Source organism: Miniopterus schreibersii, assembly GCF_964146895.1.
Source record: "Miniopterus schreibersii genome assembly, chromosome: 19".
Taxonomy (NCBI): domain Eukaryota; kingdom Metazoa; phylum Chordata; class Mammalia; order Chiroptera; family Miniopteridae; genus Miniopterus; species Miniopterus schreibersii.
Window position 1 is genome coordinate 29375290 of NC_138119.1, and position 25783 is coordinate 29401072.

Sequence of the window (25783 nt, forward strand, 5' to 3'; positions counted from 1 at the left end):
AAAGAAACCAAGAGACAAACCTACACAACTCCTGACATTGGCTGACACTAAAGTACCTCCCAAGGTCCCCAAATCAGCATACAAAATAGTAAGCCTCAGACGAAATAAGCTACCCAGACAAAATTCACATGTTGGCTTTAAAAAAAATATTACTACTATTCTCATCATCACTATTATTATTATTAAATGTGTTTTGTCTTGCTTTGCTGTTTTGTTGTTGTTTTTGTTTTGTCCTTTTCAAGATTTCCTTGATATTCTCTACTTTATTGCTTTAATATTGTTATTGTAATTATTAATTTTGTTGCTTTTCTCTATTTTTTCTTCCATATCTCTTATTAGCCTCCTTCTGTGCCCTTGCTTGACCTTACTCTCTCTCCTTGTTCCCTTTGCATAACTTCTTTTCCCTTTTCTTTCTCCATCTTCCTGTCTTTTTTAAACCATTTTCCTATTCCTACTCTCTACACTTATTTTTTTGCTATACCTTCTTTCCTTTCACAATCTTTTTCTCTGTCCCCTTTATCTCCCAGTAGCTTCTTTATTTTTCATTCTTTTACTATTAGCAGTAGTACCCTTTTCTCTCTTTCTTTTTTGCTTTAGCATTTGTGTTCTCTCTTTGCTTTCCTAAATCTACTTTCTGTTGCGTTGTTTTCATTGTAATTGTCGGATATGTTGTAAGTTCCTGTGTGTTTCGTGTCAGTTTGGTTGTGTTTTATTTCCCCCTGTCAGCACCTGTAGAACAGCTCACATGACACGATAGTGGCTGAGCCTCACAGTTAGCCAGCCTGACAGAAGATCCTCCCATGAACAGGTCAACAACAATCTAGACCCAACCACAACAGGAGAGCCCAAAGAACTCACGAAGGGACACACCTAGAGCATACAGCTGAGAAGTAGAAGAGAAACACACCTCTGGGTCCCACTGGATATTCACTACAAGAGCCTACACCACAAGACGGGGAGACAGCAAATGTATCTAAATCAAAGATACAAAGTCAAAGACACAACTAAAATAGGGAGACAAAGAAACAACCCCTAAACTAAAGAAAAGGAAAAACTGCCAGAAAAAGACCTTGATGAGATGGAGATAAGCAAGTTATCAGAAATAAGAGTTCAGAGAAATGGTTATAAAGATGTTCAAGGAAATTAGTGAGAGCCACAAGACACTTAATGGGAAATACAAAGAACTTAGCGAAAGCTAAATCAGCATGAAAAAGCATATAGATATTAGGAGTAAGAACCAGGCAGATGAAGAATACTATATCTAACATCAAGAATACCCTGGAAGGAATTAAAAGCAGGCTCAATGAAGCAGAGGACTGAATAAGTGAATTAGAAGATAAGGTAGGAAAACAACTCAACCAGAGCAGCAAGCAGGAAAGTACTTAAAAAGCATGAGGACAGTTTAAGGGAACTGAGGGACAACATGAAACAGAACAAAATGTGCACAGTAGGGGTGCCAGAGGGGGAGGGAAGGAGGCAAGGGAGAGAGAACCTGTTGGAAGAAATAACGGCAGAAAACTTTTCTAAGCTGGCGAAGGAGAAAGCCTACCAAGTTCAGAAAGCACAGAGGGCACCAAACAAGAGGAACCCAAAGAGACCCACTCCAAGACACACCACAATCAAAATGACAAATGTTAAGGACAAAGAGAGAATATTAAGGGCTCCTAGAAGGACAAACAGTGACCAACAAGAGATGCCCCATAAGGTTGTCAGTAGATTTCTCAACAGAAACACCTCAGGCCAGAAGGGATTAGCATGAAGTTTTCAAAGTAATGAAAAGCAAGAACCTGAAACCAAGACTGCTCTATACAGCAAGGCTCTCATTTAAAATGGAAGGGGAAATAAAGAGCTTCCCAGACAAAAGAAGGATAAAGGAGCTCAGTACTACCAACCCAGGACTGCAAGAAATGCTAAAAGGACTGCTCTAAGAAGAAAAATATATTGACAGAAAGGTACATAGGCATAAAGGGGGAAAATGGAGTAAAATAAATATTTATCATTAAAAATCTTAAATATAAATGGAATAAATACACCACTCAAAAGTCATAGGGTAGCTGAGTGGATAAGAAAATATGACCCATATATATGCTGTCTACGAGAGACCCACCTCAGAGCAAAGGATTCACGCAGGCTGAAAATGAAGGGATGGAATCAAATATTCCATGAGAAATTGAAACAAAACAAAGAAACAAACAAAAAAGCTGGGGTAGCAATACTGATTTCTAACAAAACAGACTTCAAAATAAAGAACATAACAAGAGACAAAGAAGGTCACTATATAATACTAAAGGCATTGATCCAGCAGAAGGATATAACCCATATAAACATATATGTCTATAATATAGGAGCACCTAAATATATAAAAATCTTGGCGGGCTATAAGACAGATATTGACAGCAATACAACCATAGAGGGGGACTTTAACACCCACTGACATCACTGGATAGATCATTCACACACAAAATCAACAAGGAAACAAAGACCTTAAAAGACACAATAGATCTAATGCATTTAATTGATATTTACAGAACATTTCAACCCAAAGCAGCAGAATATACATTCTCCTCAAGTGCAGGTAGAACATTCTCAAAAATAAACCACATATTAGGGCACAAACACAAGTGTTTACAAGTTCATGAAGACTAAAATCATATCAAGCATCTTCTCAGATCACAACGGCATGGAACTAGAAATCAATTGCTTTAAAGAAAACCTAAAAAATATTCAAACACATGGAGGCTATGTAGCATGCTATTAAACAATGAATGGTTTGCCAAAGAGATCCTGAAAGAAATAAAAAACTTCCTGTAAACAAACAAAAATAAATAGACAACAACCCCAAATCTATGGGACACAGCAAAAGCAATCCTGAGAGGAAAGTTCATAGCATTACAGGCATACCTCAAGAAACAAGGAAAAGCTCCCATAAATTATCTAGCACTACAACTAAAAGAATTAGAAAGAGAACAGCAAAAAAAGCCAACTGGAAGTAGAACTAAGGAAATAATATAGATCAGAGCCGAAATAAATGACACAGAAACTAAAAACGAAATACAAAAGATCAATGAAACCAAGAGCTTTTTCTTTGAACAGGAAAGTAAGATTGATGTAACGGTCCGGCCAGGCGTGGCTCAGCAGTTGAGCGTTGACCTGGGATCCAGGCGATCAGGGTTCGATTCCTGGTCAGGGCACATGTCCAGGTTGAGGGCTTGATCAATGATTCTCTCATCATTGATGTTTCTATCTCTCTCTCTCCCTCTCCTTTCCTCTCTCTGAAATCAATAAAGATATATTAAAATACAAAACAAAAAGATTGATGTAACGTTAGCCAGACTCACTGATAAAGAAAAAGAGGGAGGACCCAAATAAATAAGATCAGAAATGAAAGAGGTGAAGTAACAACAGACACCACAGAAATAGAAAGAATCCAAAGAAAACACCACGAGAATGCCAGGAGAAACTATATGCCAACAAACTGGACAACCTGGGTGAAATGGATAAATTCCTAGGAAAAGACAATCGTCCAAAACTCAATCAGGAAGAATCAGAAAACCTGAATATGTCAATAACAACTGAGGAAATTGAAGCAGCAATCAAAAAACTCCCAGTAAAGAAAATCTGGGACCAGATGGATTTACAGAAGAGTTTTACCAAACACTGAAAGAATTAACCCCTAATCTACTTAAACTATTCCCGAAAATTCAAGAGGAGGGAAGACTTCCAACCTCCTTTTATGAGGCCAGTATTACCCTAATTCCAAAACCAAATCAAGAAACTAAAAAATAAAAATAAAAAAATTACAGACCAATATACCCGATAAACATACTTGCTAAATTCCTCAACAAAATATTAACAAATCAGATCCAGCAATACATTACAAAGTTCATACAACATGACCAAGTGGAATTTATCCCAGGGATGCAAGGCTGAGATAATATTCCCAAATTAATAAATGTGATACATCATATAAACAAAATGAAGGACAAAAATCATGATCATATCAATAGATGCAGAAAAAGCATTTGACAAAATCTAGTGTCAATTTATGGTAAAAACTCTCAGCAAAGTGGGAATAGAGAGATCATACATCAACATAATAAAGGTCATAAATGACAAGCCTACAGCCAACATCATATCCTGCAACTTACTGTATTTGTTCATTTTCTCTAAAAGTCTTTTGGTGGAGTCTTTAGGGTTTACTATATAGAGAATTTTGTCATATGCAAATAGTGATAGCTTCCCTTCTTCCATCCCAATTTGGATGCCTTTTTGTTCATTTTCTTGCCTATTTTCTCTGGCTAGGAATTCCAGTGTTCTGTTGAATAACAGTGGTGAGAATGGGCATCCTTGTCTTGTTCCTGATTTTACAGGAAAAGATTTCAGTATACTGCTTTACATATATGGCCATTTTAACAATGCTAAATCTTCTAACCTATTAACATGAAATATCTTTCCACTGACTATGACATTAGCTGAGTGTCACAGCATGCCTTTATTATGTTGAGATATTTGGCTTCTCTACCCATTTTATTGTGTTTTAGTCATAAGTAGCTGTTGTATGTTGTCAAATGCCTTTTCTGCATCTTGAAGTGATCATGTGATTTTCATCTCTTGTTTTGTTAATGTGGTGCATCACACTGATTGATTTGTGAGTATTTAATCATCCTTCCATCCTTGAAATGAACTTCACTTCATCATGATATGCGATACTTTTAATGTATAGTTGTATTTGATTTACCAGTATTTTGTTTACAATGTTTGCATTGATGCTCATCAAAGATATTGGCCTATATATTTCTTTTTTGTGTGTTGTCCTTGACTGGTTTTGTTATGAGGAAAAAGTTGGCCTCATGAAATAAGTTTGAAAGTACTCCGTCCTGCCCGGCCAGGCGTGGCTCAGAAGTTGAGCATCGACCTAGGATCCAGGAGATCAGGGTTCGATTCCCGGTCAGGGCACATGCCCAGGTTGTGGGCTCGATCAATGACTCTCTCATCATTGATGTTTCTGTCTCTCTCTCTCCCTCTCCTTTCCTCTCTCTGAAATCAATAAAGATATATTTTTTAAAAAAAAGAAAGTACTCCGTCCTATTGAAATTTTTGGAAGAGTTTGAGAAGGATTGGTATTTAATCTTCTTTGAATGTGTTGCAGAATTAAACAATGAAGCCATCTGAGCCTGGACTTGTTTTTAAGGGGAAGTATTTGATTACTGCTTAAATTTCCTTACTAGTGATCCTCTACTTAGGTTTTCCAATTCTTTTTTTTTAATTTCACTATAGTTGGTATATAACATTTTATCGATTGTATTAGTTTTAGGTATACAATATAGTGATTTGAAAATTTTATGCTTTACCATGAGATCATCCAACTCACTCTACCATCAACTGTCATGGTGAAAATTTATCACAATAATATTTCCCTTCACCTTTTTCATGCATCCCCCCATCCACCTCCCCTCTGGCAACCATATCTTTATTCACTGTTTCTATGAGTCTGTTCTTGTGTTGTTTCTTTGTTTTGTGTGTTTATTTAGACTCCACTTATAAGTGAAATCATGTGGTGTTTGTTTTTCTCTTTTATACTTACTTAGCATAGCATAATACACCCTAAATCCATCTATGTTGTTGCAACTGGCAAAATTTCACTTTTTATATTAGTGCATATTCCAGTGTGCGTGTGTGTGTGTGTATGTGTGTGTGTGTGTGTGTGTGTGTGTGTGTGTGTATATATATATATATATATATATATGTACACACACACATATATAATTTATCCATTCATGTAATTATGAACACCTAGTTTGCTTTCATATCTGGCTATTATAAGTAAAGCAGCAGCAATATATGTGTGCATGTATCTTTTTAAATTAATTGGATAAATACCCAGAATTAGAGTTGCTGGGTTATATTGTAGATCTATTTCTAGTTTTTTAAGGAATATCTATATAGTTCCCTATAGTGGCTGCACAAATTTGCAGTCCCACCAACAGCTCACAAGGCTTCCATTGTCTCCACATCCATGCCCACACATGCTGTTTGTTTGTTGGACTTTTGAACATAGGCATCCTGACTGGTGTGATGTGGGATCTTATAGTGGTTCTGATTTTCACTGTCTTGGTCATTAGTGATATTGAGCATCTTTTCAAATGTCTGTTGGCCATAAGTATGTCTTCTTGGAGATATGTCTTTTCATGTCCTCTGCCCATTTTCTGATCAGTTCTTTAATATTTTTATGGATGACATTATTAGAGATGTCTTCTCGTTTCCTCAACTTTGACCCCATCCACCCAGACCAAGCCATATCCCCCTACTGCCCTAGCCCGAACAACACTTTTGTCTGTGTCAATGGGATATGCATATATGCTCTTTGGCTATTCTCTTCGCCTTCTTTCATCCTATCAGGCCCACTCACCTCCCAATTTGTTTTTTTATACAATGTCAAAAGAGATTTGACAAAATAGAAATTAAACATTGCTCTACTAAATTCATAGAAATATTTTCTTTAGTATTTATTTTTATTAAGTTTATTGGGTTCACATTGGTTAATTAGTTTATATATGTTTCAAGTGTAGAATTCTATGATACATGATCTGTATATTGAATATACTGTATTCAATACACCCAAAAGTCAGTTCACCCAAAGTCAGTTCACCCAAAGTCAGACCACCCAAAGTCAGTTCATTTTCTGTCACATATATTTGGTTCACTTTACTCATTTCCCTACCCCCACTTCCCTCTGGTAACCAACAAATTTGTTTGTATCTATGAGTTTCAGTTTTATATCTCACATATGAGTGAAATCATATGGTTCTTAGCTTTTTCTGACTTATTTTGCTCAGCATAATATTCTCAAGGTACATCCATATTGTCACTATGGCCAAAGTCAAGATTCACATTACTCCAGAAAATCAATAGCCAAATAAAAAATTTCCTGGAGAATTTCAAAGCCTGAAAAAAGACATTGCTATCTAAAAATTGACATTCACCTGAGAAAACCATCATTGTAATAGTGCAATATGCACTGTAAAATGTGAGAAATCTTTAGAGTAATAAAAATAAAAGCTTTTGTGTACTTACTTGTTGTACAAGCTTCCATGATGTGTGTCCAGGTGGAATTCTTCTGACAAACAACATTGGTGGGAAGAGGAGGATCCTTAGGCACATATCCTGGGAGACACTCATAGTCTATTTCAACCCCAATATTATAAGGGGGTGCAGGTGTCCCCTTGGGTTTCATAGAATGGAATTTCGGTGGATCTTGACATTGACCTGGGCATAACAGAGTAAGAACATGAAAGTAAATTATTTTCTCTTTTTCACCAGCCCCAGAATAAGGCCTGGCAGCAGACAGGGTGTACAGAATGAATGGAAAGGTCCTTGGCAAGACTGGAATCGATTGTGCCAGGCCTTTACCAGATAATGTGCTGTGCTTCCTTCAAGTAACATTCTATTACCTTTTGCTTTCTTTGGGAATAAGCTGAATATTCTTTCAACAATAAATTGAAGACACAGCAGAAATACTTTTGGCTTTAAACTATATTTATAGGTATGCATCCTTCCCATTTTTTCTGAGTTCATTTCCCACTCTCCTCTTCCCTAAGAAGACTTGATAGCCCTCGATCAGACTGCTCTTCCACAGTTTGAAATGCAAACTGATGATGACTTCTCACTTCAGGCTCAGTCTCCTCTCAGGAGGCAAGTTCCTAGAGATCGAGGATCATGTACCATCTTTGTCCACTACACTCTGTACCCAGTGGTGCTCAAGGAATGCTATGGTAAGCGCTGACTATTACACAAGCGTCAGGATTTCACAGATCAGAAAAAATATGGACTAAACTGTTTCAAAATATAAGACTGGGGTAGTTCAAAAATAGTGGCCTTCTAAGAAGGGGGTGAGTGCCCCTGCTCTCAGCCATGGAGTAGATTTACAGCTAAAATATTGCATAGTCAGCTTGTAAAAACAAGGGAAATATAGCTGATTGGGTATATTTTGACTAAGGAGTACTGAAGAAACATTGTAGAGACTGGTAAGAGAGGGGGAGGTGTGGAAGGGGCAGTGCCCCCGTCCCCCCTGAAGCCTATGCTTGACTGGGAGGCCTGAGGGTTAGAGGCTGCAAAGCTCCCTCCTCTTGGTAGTGTGGACTTGTTGGGGGCATAGATGTTGATCATGCTCTGTTGACAGTGGTTGTGAAAGGAGGGAAGGCACCTAATAGGAATAGGACCATAGTTGTTTAATGATTATTCACCATACTAACTATGGATCAGAAGTTTTCCTTCAGAACCTGGGAAACTGGAGGATGTGCTGCAAGAAGAAAAACAGGGCTGTAAGAAGATAAGAGACACAATGGGACCTGGGTGGGTGCTTTGCTCACAACAGAAAATGCATTTTGAGAACAGACAAAGGACACAACGCACTTTGATTTGGTTGCTGTGCCTGGAGACTGAACCTCCTCTGGGAATTTTCCTCTGGAATACTGACCATTCTCAGGTCCCAGGATCTGGTGGAGCTGGGTTTTAACCCCACTGAAAGTTAATTACCTTTTTTATCTGACTTCAAGATCCTGGAAAGGGACACCGGGACTACAGACTCTGTAGCCATCCTCCCCCTCCTTCCCCCCTTGCATGCAGCCTTTCTTCTTTATCCCTATACAATCAGCCAGCTAGTAAGGAGAGAGCAGAGCAGATTTTATGTGGACAAATCCTGCTGCTCTCTCCCATACTGCCAGCATTATTGGAATAAACACTTATATATGACTCAAACCTGTTTCTGCTTAATTGGCCCAAGTGGTGACAGGCAGCTCAGACCCATTGTGTCCAGTTTCAGACTGGCATCAAAATCAGGGATCTCAAACCCTCAGCAGTGGAGAAGGGAAGGAGAGGCCATGCACATCGGGAAGAGGGAGCCAGGAGAGCTGTCTGCCTTTGAAGTGGGGTCTGAACCTTCCCAGTGAAAGAGCACGCCTAATGCCAGCACCTTGATATTCACCCCCGGTGCTGACTGCAGAAAAGTCTGTCCTTTAGTGTGTGCTTCAGAATAGAAAGGAGTCTGTGAGCTTCCCTCAGCAGTGCACTGAAGGGACCCTCTGCTTTCCTGTAAAGCATTGTATAGAACTCCAGAAAGCATTTTAACTGTGTGGTGCAATGAAGGGGAAGCTAGACTTCTCACCACCAGAGAATGGAGCTGCGTGCGAGGCACAGTGGGGATTTTTCACCTGCTCATAAGAGAGCCCAGATAGCGAGCAGAACTGGGAATCAGGGCCCAGCTTTACTGAGATCACCTCTGTTGGAGACCTGTGTGGGGCTAACTTTGTAACCCCTTCTGCTTGGACATGAGTTGCAAGGGTGCCAGACCCTAAAAAAAGCAGGTTTTCTGCCTGTTTGTCATTGTGTATGATTTTTATTATTGGTTGGAACCCCATAGCATCTACATTCATGGCTTATATTGGGGAGCCAGACCAGCAAAATCCTGCTTTTGTGTTTGCATTGTAAAGCCAACCAGAACTGGGAAAGGAGGGGTGGAGCACGGCTGCCTCTCCTGCAGGCTAGGAGCTCCATATCCACCAGGAAAGGGGCTGGTCCAGCTCACTGAAGCCCCTGATACCCACCGCTGGGCACAGTTTGATGAGGAAAGGGACAACAACCCAAAGGAGGATATTTCAAGAGTAAGATTCTCAAGGACTATAGTTTGGGAACCAGAAGCAATGCTTAAAATCACTTCTGGGGCTGGGCAGGTATCGTGCTCACTAGAGTCTCTTTTGATCAATCCCACTGAACAAGCCCAGCTAAAACTGCCAATACAGAAAAGGCAACAGGCTCAATTCAATCTGAACCTGCACCAGGTCATTTTAGGGGGAACTAGAGCTGGAGAATATAGTAGAGACTGAGGAGTTGCCTTTGAAGCACAGATTAATTTCCCCACAGTGAGTGCCTGACGCTGAAATCTCTAAGTAAGAGGCCAAATAGCGATAGGTACACAAGCTGAGCTGTACCCTAAAGACTCTCTTCGGAAGATGCTGGAGTAAGACCAGGCAACCAGAAGGAGGAGGCAAAGTACAAGACAGGTACAGGTGGTCTATAGTGAGCCTCAGAAAAACCAGCTACATAAAGAAACCAAGAGACAAACCTACACAACTCCTGACATTGGCTGACACTAAAGTACCTCCCAAGGTCCCCAAATCAGCATACAAAATAGTAAGCCTCAGACGAAATAAGCTACCCAGACAAAATTCACATGTTGGCTTTAAAAAAAATATTACTACTATTCTCATCATCACTATTATTATTATTAAATGTGTTTTGTCTTGCTTTGCTGTTTTGTTGTTGTTTTTGTTTTGTCCTTTTCAAGATTTCCTTGATATTCTCTACTTTATTGCTTTAATATTGTTATTGTAATTATTAATTTTGTTGCTTTTCTCTATTTTTTCTTCCATATCTCTTATTAGCCTCCTTCTGTGCCCTTGCTTGACCTTACTCTCTCTCCTTGTTCCCTTTGCATAACTTCTTTTCCCTTTTCTTTCTCCATCTTCCTGTCTTTTTTAAACCATTTTCCTATTCCTACTCTCTACACTTATTTTTTTGCTATACCTTCTTTCCTTTCACAATCTTTTTCTCTGTCCCCTTTATCTCCCAGTAGCTTCTTTATTTTTCATTCTTTTACTATTAGCAGTAGTACCCTTTTCTCTCTTTCTTTTTTGCTTTAGCATTTGTGTTCTCTCTTTGCTTTCCTAAATCTACTTTCTGTTGCGTTGTTTTCATTGTAATTGTCGGATATGTTGTAAGTTCCTGTGTGTTTCGTGTCAGTTTGGTTGTGTTTTATTTCCCCCTGTCAGCACCTGTAGAACAGCTCACATGACACGATAGTGGCTGAGCCTCACAGTTAGCCAGCCTGACAGAAGATCCTCCCATGAACAGGTCAACAACAATCTAGACCCAACCACAACAGGAGAGCCCAAAGAACTCACGAAGGGACACACCTAGAGCATACAGCTGAGAAGTAGAAGAGAAACACACCTCTGGGTCCCACTGGATATTCACTACAAGAGCCTACACCACAAGACGGGGAGACAGCAAATGTATCTAAATCAAAGATACAAAGTCAAAGACACAACTAAAATAGGGAGACAAAGAAACAACCCCTAAACTAAAGAAAAGGAAAAACTGCCAGAAAAAGACCTTGATGAGATGGAGATAAGCAAGTTATCAGAAATAAGAGTTCAGAGAAATGGTTATAAAGATGTTCAAGGAAATTAGTGAGAGCCACAAGACACTTAATGGGAAATACAAAGAACTTAGCGAAAGCTAAATCAGCATGAAAAAGCATATAGATATTAGGAGTAAGAACCAGGCAGATGAAGAATACTATATCTAACATCAAGAATACCCTGGAAGGAATTAAAAGCAGGCTCAATGAAGCAGAGGACTGAATAAGTGAATTAGAAGATAAGGTAGGAAAACAACTCAACCAGAGCAGCAAGCAGGAGAGTACTTAAAAAGCATGAGGACAGTTTAAGGGAACTGAGGGACAACATGAAACAGAACAAAATGTGCACAGTAGGGGTGCCAGAGGGGGAGGGAAGGAGGCAAGGGAGAGAGAACCTGTTGGAAGAAATAACGGCAGAAAACTTTTCTAAGCTGGCGAAGGAGAAAGCCTACCAAGTTCAGAAAGCACAGAGGGCACCAAACAAGAGGAACCCAAAGAGACCCACTCCAAGACACACCACAATCAAAATGACAAATGTTAAGGACAAAGAGAGAATATTAAGGGCTCCTAGAAGGACAAACAGTGACCAACAAGAGATGCCCCATAAGGTTGTCAGTAGATTTCTCAACAGAAACACCTCAGGCCAGAAGGGATTAGCATGAAGTTTTCAAAGTAATGAAAAGCAAGAACCTGAAACCAAGACTGCTCTATACAGCAAGGCTCTCATTTAAAATGGAAGGGGAAATAAAGAGCTTCCCAGACAAAAGAAGGATAAAGGAGCTCAGTACTACCAACCCAGGACTGCAAGAAATGCTAAAAGGACTGCTCTAAGAAGAAAAATATATTGACGGAAAGGTACATAGGCATAAAGGGGGAAAATGGAGTAAAATAAATATTTATCATTAAAAATCTTAAATATAAATGGAATAAATACACCACTCAAAAGTCATAGGGTAGCTGAGTGGATAAGAAAATATGACCCATATATATGCTGTCTACGAGAGACCCACCTCAGAGCAAAGGATTCACGCAGGCTGAAAATGAAGGGATGGAATCAAATATTCCATGAGAAATTGAAACAAAACAAAGAAACAAACAAAAAAGCTGGGGTAGCAATACTGATTTCTAACAAAACAGACTTCAAAATAAAGAACATAACAAGAGACAAAGAAGGTCACTATATAATACTAAAGGCATTGATCCAGCAGAAGGATATAACCCATATAAACATATATGTCTATAATATAGGAGCACCTAAATATATAAAAATCTTGGCGGGCTATAAGACAGATATTGACAGCAATACAACCATAGAGGGGGACTTTAACACCCACTGACATCACTGGATAGATCATTCACACACAAAATCAACAAGGAAACAAAGACCTTAAAAGACACAATAGATCTAATGCATTTAATTGATATTTACAGAACATTTCAACCCAAAGCAGCAGAATATACATTCTCCTCAAGTGCAGGTAGAACATTCTCAAAAATAAACCACATATTAGGGCACAAACACAAGTGTTTACAAGTTCATGAAGACTAAAATCATATCAAGCATCTTCTCAGATCACAACGGCATGGAACTAGAAATCAATTGCTTTAAAGAAAACCTAAAAAATATTCAAACACATGGAGGCTATGTAGCATGCTATTAAACAATGAATGGTTTGCCAAAGAGATCCTGAAAGAAATAAAAAACTTCCTGTAAACAAACAAAAATAAATAGACAACAACCCCAAATCTATGGGACACAGCAAAAGCAATCCTGAGAGGAAAGTTCATAGCATTACAGGCATACCTCAAGAAACAAGGAAAAGCTCCCATAAATTATCTAGCACTACAACTAAAAGAATTAGAAAGAGAACAGCAAAAAAAGCCAACTGGAAGTAGAACTAAGGAAATAATATAGATCAGAGCCGAAATAAATGACACAGAAACTAAAAACGAAATACAAAAGATCAATGAAACCAAGAGCTTTTTCTTTGAACAGGAAAGTAAGATTGATGTAACGGTCCGGCCAGGCGTGGCTCAGCAGTTGAGCGTTGACCTGGGATCCAGGCGATCAGGGTTCGATTCCTGGTCAGGGCACATGTCCAGGTTGAGGGCTTGATCAATGATTCTCTCATCATTGATGTTTCTATCTCTCTCTCTCCCTCTCCTTTCCTCTCTCTGAAATCAATAAAGATATATTAAAATACAAAACAAAAAGATTGATGTAACGTTAGCCAGACTCACTGATAAAGAAAAAGAGGGAGGACCCAAATAAATAAGATCAGAAATGAAAGAGGTGAAGTAACAACAGACACCACAGAAATAGAAAGAATCCAAAGAAAACACCACGAGAATGCCAGGAGAAACTATATGCCAACAAACTGGACAACCTGGGTGAAATGGATAAATTCCTAGGAAAAGACAATCGTCCAAAACTCAATCAGGAAGAATCAGAAAACCTGAATATGTCAATAACAACTGAGGAAATTGAAGCAGCAATCAAAAAACTCCCAGTAAAGAAAATCTGGGACCAGATGGATTTACAGAAGAGTTTTACCAAACACTGAAAGAATTAACCCCTAATCTACTTAAACTATTCCCGAAAATTCAAGAGGAGGGAAGACTTCCAACCTCCTTTTATGAGGCCAGTATTACCCTAATTCCAAAACCAAATCAAGAAACTAAAAAATAAAAATAAAAAAATTACAGACCAATATACCCGATAAACATACTTGCTAAATTCCTCAACAAAATATTAACAAATCAGATCCAGCAATACATTACAAAGTTCATACAACATGACCAAGTGGAATTTATCCCAGGGATGCAAGGCTGAGATAATATTCCCAAATTAATAAATGTGATACATCATATAAACAAAATGAAGGACAAAAATCATGATCATATCAATAGATGCAGAAAAAGCATTTGACAAAATCTAGTGTCAATTTATGGTAAAAACTCTCAGCAAAGTGGGAATAGAGAGATCATACATCAACATAATAAAGGTCATAAATGACAAGCCTACAGCCAACATCATATCCTGCAACTTACTGTATTTGTTCATTTTCTCTAAAAGTCTTTTGGTGGAGTCTTTAGGGTTTACTATATAGAGAATTTTGTCATATGCAAATAGTGATAGCTTCCCTTCTTCCATCCCAATTTGGATGCCTTTTTGTTCATTTTCTTGCCTATTTTCTCTGGCTAGGAATTCCAGTGTTCTGTTGAATAACAGTGGTGAGAATGGGCATCCTTGTCTTGTTCCTGATTTTACAGGAAAAGATTTCAGTATACTGCTTTACATATATGGCCATTTTAACAATGCTAAATCTTCTAACCTATTAACATGAAATATCTTTCCACTGACTATGACATTAGCTGAGTGTCACAGCATGCCTTTATTATGTTGAGATATTTGGCTTCTCTACCCATTTTATTGTGTTTTAGTCATAAGTAGCTGTTGTATGTTGTCAAATGCCTTTTCTGCATCTTGAAGTGATCATGTGATTTTCATCTCTTGTTTTGTTAATGTGGTGCATCACACTGATTGATTTGTGAGTATTTAATCATCCTTCCATCCTTGAAATGAACTTCACTTCATCATGATATGCGATACTTTTAATGTATAGTTGTATTTGATTTACCAGTATTTTGTTTACAATGTTTGCATTGATGCTCATCAAAGATATTGGCCTATATATTTCTTTTTTGTGTGTTGTCCTTGACTGGTTTTGTTATGAGGAAAAAGTTGGCCTCATGAAATAAGTTTGAAAGTACTCCGTCCTGCCCGGCCAGGCGTGGCTCAGAAGTTGAGCATCGACCTAGGATCCAGGAGATCAGGGTTCGATTCCCGGTCAGGGCACATGCCCAGGTTGTGGGCTCGATCAATGACTCTCTCATCATTGATGTTTCTGTCTCTCTCTCTCCCTCTCCTTTCCTCTCTCTGAAATCAATAAAGATATATTTTTTTAAAAAAAGAAAGTACTCCGTCCTATTGAAATTTTTGGAAGAGTTTGAGAAGGATTGGTATTTAATCTTCTTTGAATGTGTTGCAGAATTAAACAATGAAGCCATCTGAGCCTGGACTTGTTTTTAAGGGGAAGTATTTGATTACTGCTTAAATTTCCTTACTAGTGATCCTCTACTTAGGTTTTCCAATTCTTTTTTTTTAATTTCACTATAGTTGGTATATAACATTTTATCGATTGTATTAGTTTTAGGTATACAATATAGTGATTTGAAAATTTTATGCTTTACCATGAGATCATCCAACTCACTCTACCATCAACTGTCATGGTGAAAATTTATCACAATAATATTTCCCTTCACCTTTTTCATGCATCCCCCCATCCACCTCCCCTCTGGCAACCATATCTTTATTCACTGTTTCTATGAGTCTGTTCTTGTGTTGTTTCTTTGTTTTGTGTGTTTATTTAGACTCCACTTATAAGTGAAATCATGTGGTGTTTGTTTTTCTCTTTTATACTTACTTAGCATAGCATAATACACCCTAAATCCATCTATGTTGTTGCAACTGGCAAAATTTCACTTTTTATATTAGTGCATATTCCAGTGTGCGTGTGTGTGTGTGTATGTGTGTGTGTGTGTGTGTGTGTGTGTGTGTGTGTATATATATATATATATATATATATATGTACACACACACATATATAATTTATCCATTCATGTAATTATGAACACCTAGTTTGCTTTCATATCTGGCTATTATAAGTAAAGCAGCAGCAATATATGTGTGCATGTATCTTTTTAAATTAATTGGATAAATACCCAGAATTAGAGTTGCTGGGTTATATTGTAGATCTATTTCTAGTTTTTTAAGGAATATCTATATAGTTCCCTATAGTGGCTGCACAAATTTGCAGTCCCACCAACAGCTCACAAGGCTTCCATTGTCTCCACATCCATGCCCACACATGCTGTTTGTTTGTTGGACTTTTGAACATAGGCATCCTGACTGGTGTGATGTGGGATCTTATAGTGGTTCTGATTTTCACTGTCTTGGTCATTAGTGATATTGAGCATCTTTTCAAATGTCTGTTGGCCATAAGTATGTCTTCTTGGAGATATGTCTTTTCATGTCCTCTGCCCATTTTCTGATCAGTTCTTTAATATTTTTATGGATGACATTATTAGAGATGTCTTCTCGTTTCCTCAACTTTGACCCCATCCACCCAGACCAAGCCATATCCCCCTACTGCCCTAGCCCGAACAACACTTTTGTCTGTGTCAATGGGATATGCATATATGCTCTTTGGCTATTCTCTTCGCCTTCTTTCATCCTATCAGGCCCACTCACCTCCCAATTTGTTTTTTTATACAATGTCAAAAGAGATTTGACAAAATAGAAATTAAACATTGCTCTACTAAATTCATAGAAATATTTTCTTTAGTATTTATTTTTATTAAGTTTATTGGGTTCACATTGGTTAATTAGTTTATATATGTTTCAAGTGTAGAATTCTATGATACATGATCTGTATATTGAATATACTGTATTCAATACACCCAAAAGTCAGTTCACCCAAAGTCAGTTCACCCAAAGTCAGACCACCCAAAGTCAGTTCATTTTCTGTCACATATATTTGGTTCACTTTACTCATTTCCCTACCCCCACTTCCCTCTGGTAACCAACAAATTTGTTTGTATCTATGAGTTTCAGTTTTATATCTCACATATGAGTGAAATCATATGGTTCTTAGCTTTTTCTGACTTATTTTGCTCAGCATAATATTCTCAAGGTACATCCATATTGTCACTATGGCCAAAGTCAAGATTCACATTACTCCAGAAAATCAATAGCCAAATAAAAAATTTCCTGGAGAATTTCAAAGCCTGAAAAAAGACATTGCTATCTAAAAATTGACATTCACCTGAGAAAACCATCATTGTAATAGTGCAATATGCACTGTAAAATGTGAGAAATCTTTAGAGTAATAAAAATAAAAGCTTTTGTGTACTTACTTGTTGTACAAGCTTCCATGATGTGTGTCCAGGTGGAATTCTTCTGACAAACAACATTGGTGGGAAGAGGAGGATCCTTAGGCACATATCCTGGGAGACACTCATAGTCTATTTCAACCCCAATATTATAAGGGGGTGCAGGTGTCCCCTTGGGTTTCATAGAATGGAATTTCGGTGGATCTTGACATTGACCTGGGCATAACAGAGTAAGAACATGAAAGTAAATTATTTTCTCTTTTTCACCAGCCCCAGAATAAGGCCTGGCAGCAGACAGGGTGTACAGAATGAATGGAAAGGTCCTTGGCAAGACTGGAATCGATTGTGCCAGGCCTTTACCAGATAATGTGCTGTGCTTCCTTCAAGTAACATTCTATTACCTTTTGCTTTCTTTGGGAATAAGCTGAATATTCTTTCAACAATAAATTGAAGACACAGCAGAAATACTTTTGGCTTTAAACTATATTTATAGGTATGCATCCTTCCCATTTTTTCTGAGTTCATTTCCCACTCTCCTCTTCCCTAAGAAGACTTGATAGCCCTCGATCAGACTGCTCTTCCACAGTTTGAAATGCAAACTGATGATGACTTCTCACTTCAGGCTCAGTCTCCTCTCAGGAGGCAAGTTCCTAGAGATCGAGGATCATGTACCATCTTTGTCCACTACACTCTGTACCCAGTGGTGCTCAAGGAATGCTATGGTAAGCGCTGACTATTACACAAGCGTCAGGATTTCACAGATCAGAAAAAATATGGACTAAACTGTTTCAAAATATAAGACTGGGGTAGTTCAAAAATAGTGGCCTTCTAAGAAGGGGGTGAGTGCCCCTGCTCTCAGCCATGGAGTAGATTTACAGCTAAAATATTGCATAGTCAGCTTGTAAAAACAAGGGAAATATAGCTGATTGGGTATATTTTGACTAAGGAGTACTGAAGAAACATTGTAGAGACTGGTAAGAGAGGGGGAGGTGTGGAAGGGGCAGTGCCCCCGTCCCCCCTGAAGCCTATGCTTGACTGGGAGGCCTGAGGGTTAGAGGCTGCAAAGCTCCCTCCTCTTGGTAGTGTGGACTTGTTGGGGGCATAGATGTTGATCATGCTCTGTTGACAGTGGTTGTGAAAGGAGGGAAGGCACCTAATAGGAATAGGACCATAGTTGTTTAATGATTATTCACCATACTAACTATGGATCAGAAGTTTTCCTTCAGAACCTGGGAAACTGGAGGATGTGCTGCAAGAAGAAAAACAGGGCTGTAAGAAGATAAGAGACACAATGGGACCTGGGTGGGTGCTTTGCTCACAACAGAAAATGCATTTTGAGAACAGACAAAGGACACAACGCACTTTGATTTGGTTGCTGTGCCTGGAGACTGAACCTCCTCTGGGAATTTTCCTCTGGAATACTGACCATTCTCAGGTCCCAGGATCTGGTGGAGCTGGGTTTTAACCCCACTGAAAGTTAATTACCTTTTTTATCTGACTTCAAGATCCTGGAAAGGGACACCGGGACTACAGACTCTGTAGCCATCCTCCCCCTCCTTCCCCCCTTGCATGCAGCCTTTCTTCTTTATCCCTATACAATCAGCCAGCTAGTAAGGAGAGAGCAGAGCAGATTTTATGTGGACAAATCCTGCTGCTCTCTCCCATACTGCCAGCATTATTGGAATAAACACTTATATATGACTCAAACCTGTTTCTGCTTAATTGGCCCAAGTGGTGACAGGCAGCTCAGACCCATTGTGTCCAGTTTCAGACTGGCATCAAAATCAGGGATCTCAAACCCTCAGCAGTGGAGAAGGGAAGGAGAGGCCATGCACATCGGGAAGAGGGAGCCAGGAGAGCTGTCTGCCTTTGAAGTGGGGTCTGAACCTTCCCAGTGAAAGAGCACGCCTAATGCCAGCACCTTGATATTCACCCCCGGTGCTGACTGCAGAAAAGTCTGTCCTTTAGTGTGTGCTTCAGAATAGAAAGGAGTCTGTGAGCTTCCCTCAGCAGTGCACTGAAGGGACCCTCTGCTTTCCTGTAAAGCATTGTATAGAACTCCAGAAAGCATTTTAACTGTGTGGTGCAATGAAGGGGAAGCTAGACTTCTCACCACCAGAGAATGGAGCTGCGTGCGAGGCACAGTGGGGATTTTTCACCTGCTCATAAGAGAGCCCAGATAGCGAGCAGAACTGGGAATCAGGGCCCAGCTTTACTGAGATCACCTCTGTTGGAGACCTGTGTGGGGCTAACTTTGTAACCCCTTCTGCTTGGACATGAGTTGCAAGGGTGCCAGACCCTAAAAAAAGCAGGTTTTCTGCCTGTTTGTCATTGTGTATGATTTTTATTATTGGTTGGAACCCCATAGCATCTACATTCATGGCTTATATTGGGGAGCCAGACCAGCAAAATCCTGCTTTTGTGTTTGCATTGTAAAGCCAACCAGAACTGGGAAAGGAGGGGTGGAGCACGGCTGCCTCTCCTGCAGGCTAGGAGCTCCATATCCACCAGGAAAGGGGCTGGTCCAGCTCACTGAAGCCCCTGATACCCACCGCTGGGCACAGTTTGATGAGGAAAGGGACAACAACCCAAAGGAGGATATTTCAAGAGTAAGATTCTCAAGGACTATAGTTTGGGAACCAGAAGCAATGCTTAAAATCACTTCTGGGGCTGGGCAGGTATCGTGCTCACTAGAGTCTCTTTTGATCAATCCCACTGAACAAGCCCAGCTAAAACTGCCAATACAGAAAAGGCAACAGGCTCAATTCAATCTGAACCTGCACCAGGTCATTTTAGGGGGAACTAGAGCTGGAGAATATAGTAGAGACTGAGGAGTTGCCTTTGAAGCACAGATTAATTTCCCCACAGTGAGTGCCTGACGCTGAAATCTCTAAGTAAGAGGCCAAATAGCGATAGGTACACAAGCTGAGCTGTACCCTAAAGACTCTCTTCGGAAGATGCTGGAGTAAGACCAGGCAACCAGAAGGAGGAGGCAAAGTACAGGACAGGTACAGGTGGTCTATAGTGAGCCTCAGAAAAACCAGCTACATAAAGAAACCAAGAGACAAACCTACACAACTCCTGACATTGGCTGACACTAAAGTACCTCCCAAGGTCCCCAAATCAGCATACAAAATAGTAAGCCTCAGACGAAATAAGCTACCCAGACAAAATTCACATGTTGGCTTTAAAAAAAATATTACTACTATTCTCATCATCACTATTATTATTATTAAATGTGTTTTGTCTTGCTTTGCTGTTTTGTTGTTGTTTTTGTTTTGTCCTTTTCAAGATTTCCTTGATATTCTCTACTTTATTGCTTTAATATTGTTATTGTAATTATTAATTTTGTTGCTTTTCTCTATTTTTTCTTCCATATCTCTTATTAGCCTCCTTCTGTGCCCTTGCTTGACCTTACTCTCTCTCCTTGTTCCCTTTGCATAACTTCTTTTCCCTTTTCTTTCTCCATCTTCCTGTCTTTTTTAAACCATTTTCCTATTCCTACTCTCTACACTTATTTTTTTGCTATACCTTCTTTCCTTTCACAATCTTTTTCTCTGTCCCCTTTATCTCCCAGTAGCTTCTTTATTTTTCATTCTTTTACTATTAGCAGTAGTACCCTTTTCTCTCTTTCTTTTTTGCTTTAGCATTTGTGTTCTCTCTTTGCTTTCCTAAATCTACTTTCTGTTGCGTTGTTTTCATTGTAATTGTCGGATATGTTGTAAGTTCCTGTGTGTTTCGTGTCAGTTTGGTTGTGTTTTATTTCCCCCTGTCAGCACCTGTAGAACAGCTCACATGACACGATAGTGGCTGAGCCTCACAGTTAGCCAGCCTGACAGAAGATCCTCCCATGAACAGGTCAACAACAATCTAGACCCAACCACAACAGGAGAGCCCAAAGAACTCACGAAGGGACACACCTAGAGCATACAGCTGAGAAGTAGAAGAGAAACACACCTCTGGGTCCCACTGGATATTCACTACAAGAGCCTACACCACAAGACGGGGAGACAGCAAATGTATCTAAATCAAAGATACAAAGTCAAAGACACAACTAAAATAGGGAGACAAAGAAACAACCCCTAAACTAAAGAAAAGGAAAAACTGCCAGAAAAAGACCTTGATGAGATGGAGATAAGCAAGTTATCAGAAATAAGAGTTCAGAGAAATGGTTATAAAGATGTTCAAGGAAATTAGTGAGAGCCACAAGACACTTAATGGGAAATACAAAGAACTTAGCGAAAGCTAAATCAGCATGAAAAAGCATATAGATATTAGGAGTAAGAACCAGGCAGATGAAGAATACTATATCTAACATCAAGAATACCCTGGAAGGAATTAAAAGTAGGCTCAATGAAGCAGAGGACTGAATAAGTGAATTAGAAGATAAGGTAGGAAAACAACTCAACCAGAGCAGCAAGCAGGAAAGTACTTAAAAAGCATGAGGACAGTTTAAGGGAACTGAGGGACAACATGAAACAGAACAAAATGTGCACAGTAGGGGTGCCAGAGGGGGAGGGAAGGAGGCAAGGGAGAGAGAACCTGTTGGAAGAAATAACGGCAGAAAACTTTTCTAAGCTGGCGAAGGAGAAAGCCTACCAAGTTCAGAAAGCACAGAGGGCACCAAACAAGAGGAACCCAAAGAGACCCACTCCAAGACACACCACAATCAAAATGGCAAATGTTAAGGACAAAGAGAGAATATTAAGGGCTCCTAGAAGGACAAACAGTGACCAACAAGAGATGCCCCATAAGGTTGTCAGTAGATTTCTCAACAGAAACACCTCAGGCCAGAAGGGATTAGCATGAAGTTTTCAAAGTAATGAAAAGCAAGAACCTGAAACCAAGACTGCTCTATACAGCAAGGCTCTCATTTAAAATGGAAGGGGAAATAAAGAGCTTCCCAGACAAAAGAAGGATAAAGGAGCTCAGTACTACCAACCCAGGACTGCAAGAAATGCTAAAAGGACTGCTCTAAGAAGAAAAATATATTGACAGAAAGGTACATAGGCATAAAGGGGGAAAATGGAGTAAAATAAATATTTATCATTAAAAGTCTTAAATATAAATGGAATAAATACACCACTCAAAAGTCATAGGGTAGCTGAGTGGATAAGAAATATGACCCATATATATGCTGTCTACGAAGGACCCACCTCAGAGCAAAAGATTCACGCAGGCTGAAAATGAAGGGATGGAAACAAATATTCCATGAGAAATTGAAACAAAACAAAGAAACAAACAAAAAAGCTGGGGTAGCAATACTGATTTCTAACAAAACAGACTTCAAAATAAAGAACATAACAAGAGACAAAGAAGGTCACTATATAATACTAAAGGCATTGATCCAGCAGAAGGATATAACCCATATAAACATATATGTCTATAATATAGGAGCACCTAAATATATAAAAATCTTGGCGGGCTGTAAGACAGATATTGACAGCAATACAACCATAGAGGGGGACTTTAACACCCACTGACATCACTGGATAGATCATTCACACACAAAATCAACAAGGAAACAAAGACCTTAAAAGACACAATAGATCTAATGCATTTAATTGATATTTACAGAACATTTCAACCCAAAGCAGCAGAATATACATTCTCCTCAAGTGCAGGTAGAACATTCTCAAAAATAAACCACATATTAGGGCACAAACACAAGTCTCTACAAGTTCATGAAGACTAAAATCATATCAAGCATCTTCTCAGATCACAACGGCATGGAACTAGAAATCAATTGCTTTAAAAAAAAACCTAAAAAATATTCAAACACATGGAGGCTATGTAGCATGCTATTAAACAATGAATGGTTTGCCAAAGAGATCCTGAAAGAAATAAAAAACTTCCTGTAAACAAACAAAAATAAACAGACAACAACCCCAAATCTCTGGGACACAGCAAAAGCAATCCTGAGAAGAAAGTTCATAGCATTACAGGCATACCTTAAGAAACAAGAAAAAGCTCCCATAAATTATCTAGCACTACAACTAGAAGAATTAGAAAGAGAACAGCAAAAAAACCCCACAAGAAGAAAAAGGAAGGAAATAATATAGATCAGAGCAGAAATAAATGACACACAAACAAAAACAAAAAAAAACACAAAAAATTATTAAAGCCAAGAGTTGTTCATTTGAAAGAAAAAGATTGATGAACCTTTAGCCAGACTCACTGAGAAACAAAAAGAGATGACCCAAATAAATAAAATAAAAAATGAAAATAGTGAAGCAACAACGGACACCACAGAAATAGAAAGAATCCAAAGAAAATGTCAGAAGAAAGTATATGCCAACAAACTGGACAACCTGGGTGAAATGGATAAATTCCTAGAAAAAGACAGTCTTCCAAAACTCAATCAGGAAGAATCAGGAACCTGACTATGCCAATAACAACTGAGGAAATTGAAGCAGTAATCAAAAAACTCCCAGCAAAGAAAATCTGGGACCAGATGGATTTACAGGCGAGTTTTACCAAACATTGAAAGAATTAACACCTAATCTACTTAAACTATTCCCTAAAATTGAAGAGGAGGGAAGACTTCCAAACCTCTTTTTATGAGGCTAGTATTATCTTTATTCCAAACCAGATCAAGAAACTAAAAAAAAAGAGAATTACAGACCAATATGCCTGATAAACATATATGGTAAATTCCTCAACAAAGTATTCACAAATCAGATCCAGCAATACATTACAAAGTTCATACAACATGACCAAGTGGAATTTATCCCAGGATGCAAGGCTGATATAATATTCCCAAATTAATAAATGTAATACTTCACATAAACAAAATGAAGGACAAAAATCAAGATCATATCAATAGATGCAGAAAAAGCATTTGACAAAATCTAGTATCAATTTATGGTAAAAACTCTCAACAAAGTGGGAATAGAGAGATCATACATCAACATAATAAAGGTCATATATGACAAGCCTACAGCCAACATCGTACTCAATGGCCAAAAATGAAAACCATTTCCCTTTAACACAAGAACATGAGAGAGCTGTCTGCTTTCAGCACTCTTATTCAGCATAGTACTGGAAGTCTTTGCCACAGTGATTGGACAGGAAGAAAATATAAAAGGCATCCAAATTGGAAAGGAGGAAGGAAAAATGTCATTATATGCAGATGACATGATACTACACATATAAATCACTAGACTCCACCAGAACCTAAAAGTTTAATAAATGAATTTGCTAATGTAGCAGGACATGAAATTAACATCCAAAAAACAAAAACATTTTTATACATCAATAATGAAGTCTCAGAAAGAGAAACTAAAAAAAAAATACCATTTACCATTGCAACTAAAAGTCTTTTGGTGGAGTCTTTAGGGTTTACTATATAGAGAATTTTGTCATATGCAAATAGTGACAGCTTCCCTTCTTCCATCCCAATTTGGATGCCTTTAAGTTCATTTTCTTGCCTATTTTCTCTGGCTAGGAATTCCAGTGTTCTGTTGAATAACAGTGGTGAGAATGGGCATCCTTGTCTTGTTCCTGATTTTACAGGAAAAGATTTCAGTATACTGCTTTACATATATTGCCATTTTAACAATGCTAAATCTTCTAATCCATTAACTAGCTAAAGAAATATCTTTCCATTGACTATGACATTAGCTGAGTGTCACAGCATGTCTTTATTATGTTGAGGTATATGGCTTCTCTACCCATTTTATTGTGTTTTAGTCATAAGTAGCTGTTGTATGTTGTCAAATGCCTCTTCTGCATTTTGAAGTGATCATGTGATTTTCATCTCTTTTTTTGTTAATGTGGTGCATCACATTGATTGATTTGTGAGTGTTTAATCATCCTTCCATGTCTAGAATGAAACCCAGTTGACTGTTATATATGCTTCTTTTAATGTATAGTTGTATTTGATTTACCAGTATTTTGTTTACAATTTTTGCATTGATGCTCATCAAAGATATTGGCCTGTATATTTCTTTTGTGTATGTGTCCTTGACTGGTTTAGTTATCAGGGAAAAGTTGGCCTCATGCAATGAGTTTGGAAGTATTCCCTCCGCTTGAATTTTTGGAAGAGTTTGAGAACGATTGGTATTTAATCTTCTTTGAATGTGTTGTAGAATTAAACAATGAAGCCATCTGAGCCTGGACTTGTGTTTAAGGGGAAGTATTTGATTACTGCTTAAATTTCCTTATTAGTGATCCTCTACTTAAGTTTTCCAATTTTTTTTTTAACTTCAGTGTACTTTTTATATAATATTTTATGGATTGTATTGATTTTACGTATACAGTATAGTGATTTGAAAATTTTGTACCTTACAATGAGATCATCCAACTAACTCTACCATCAAATGTAATGGTGAAATTTTATCACAATATTTCCCTTCACTTTTTTCATGCATCCCCCCATCTACCTCCCCTTTGGCAACCATCCCTTTATTCACTGTTTCTATGAGTCTGTTCTTGTGTTGTTTGTTTCTCTGTTTTATGTGTTTATTTAGATTCCACATATAAGTGAAATCATATGGTATGTGTTTTTCCCATTTATAATTATTTAAAATAGCATAATACCCTCTTAGTTCATGTATGTTGTTGCAAATGGCAAAATTTCATTCTTTTTTATATTAGCGCAATATTCGTGTGTGTGTGTGTGTGTGTGTG

General features: G+C 38.4%; 1 protein-coding gene across 1 annotated transcript in view; it reads right to left on the reverse strand.

Annotated features, from left to right (window-relative positions):
* Positions 1-25783, reverse strand: part of LOC308548711 (complement receptor type 1-like) — a 134266-nt gene that overhangs the window by 103510 nt on the left and 4973 nt on the right. Inside the window, exons 2-3 of the mRNA XM_081120666.1 lie at positions 17177-17368; positions 7075-7266 (exon numbers count right to left, since the gene is read on the reverse strand). Coding sequence (XP_080976792.1) covers positions 7075-7266; positions 17177-17336 — 352 coding nt within the window. The 5' untranslated portion in view covers positions 17337-17368. The remainder of the gene's footprint in view (positions 1-7074; positions 7267-17176; positions 17369-25783) is intronic.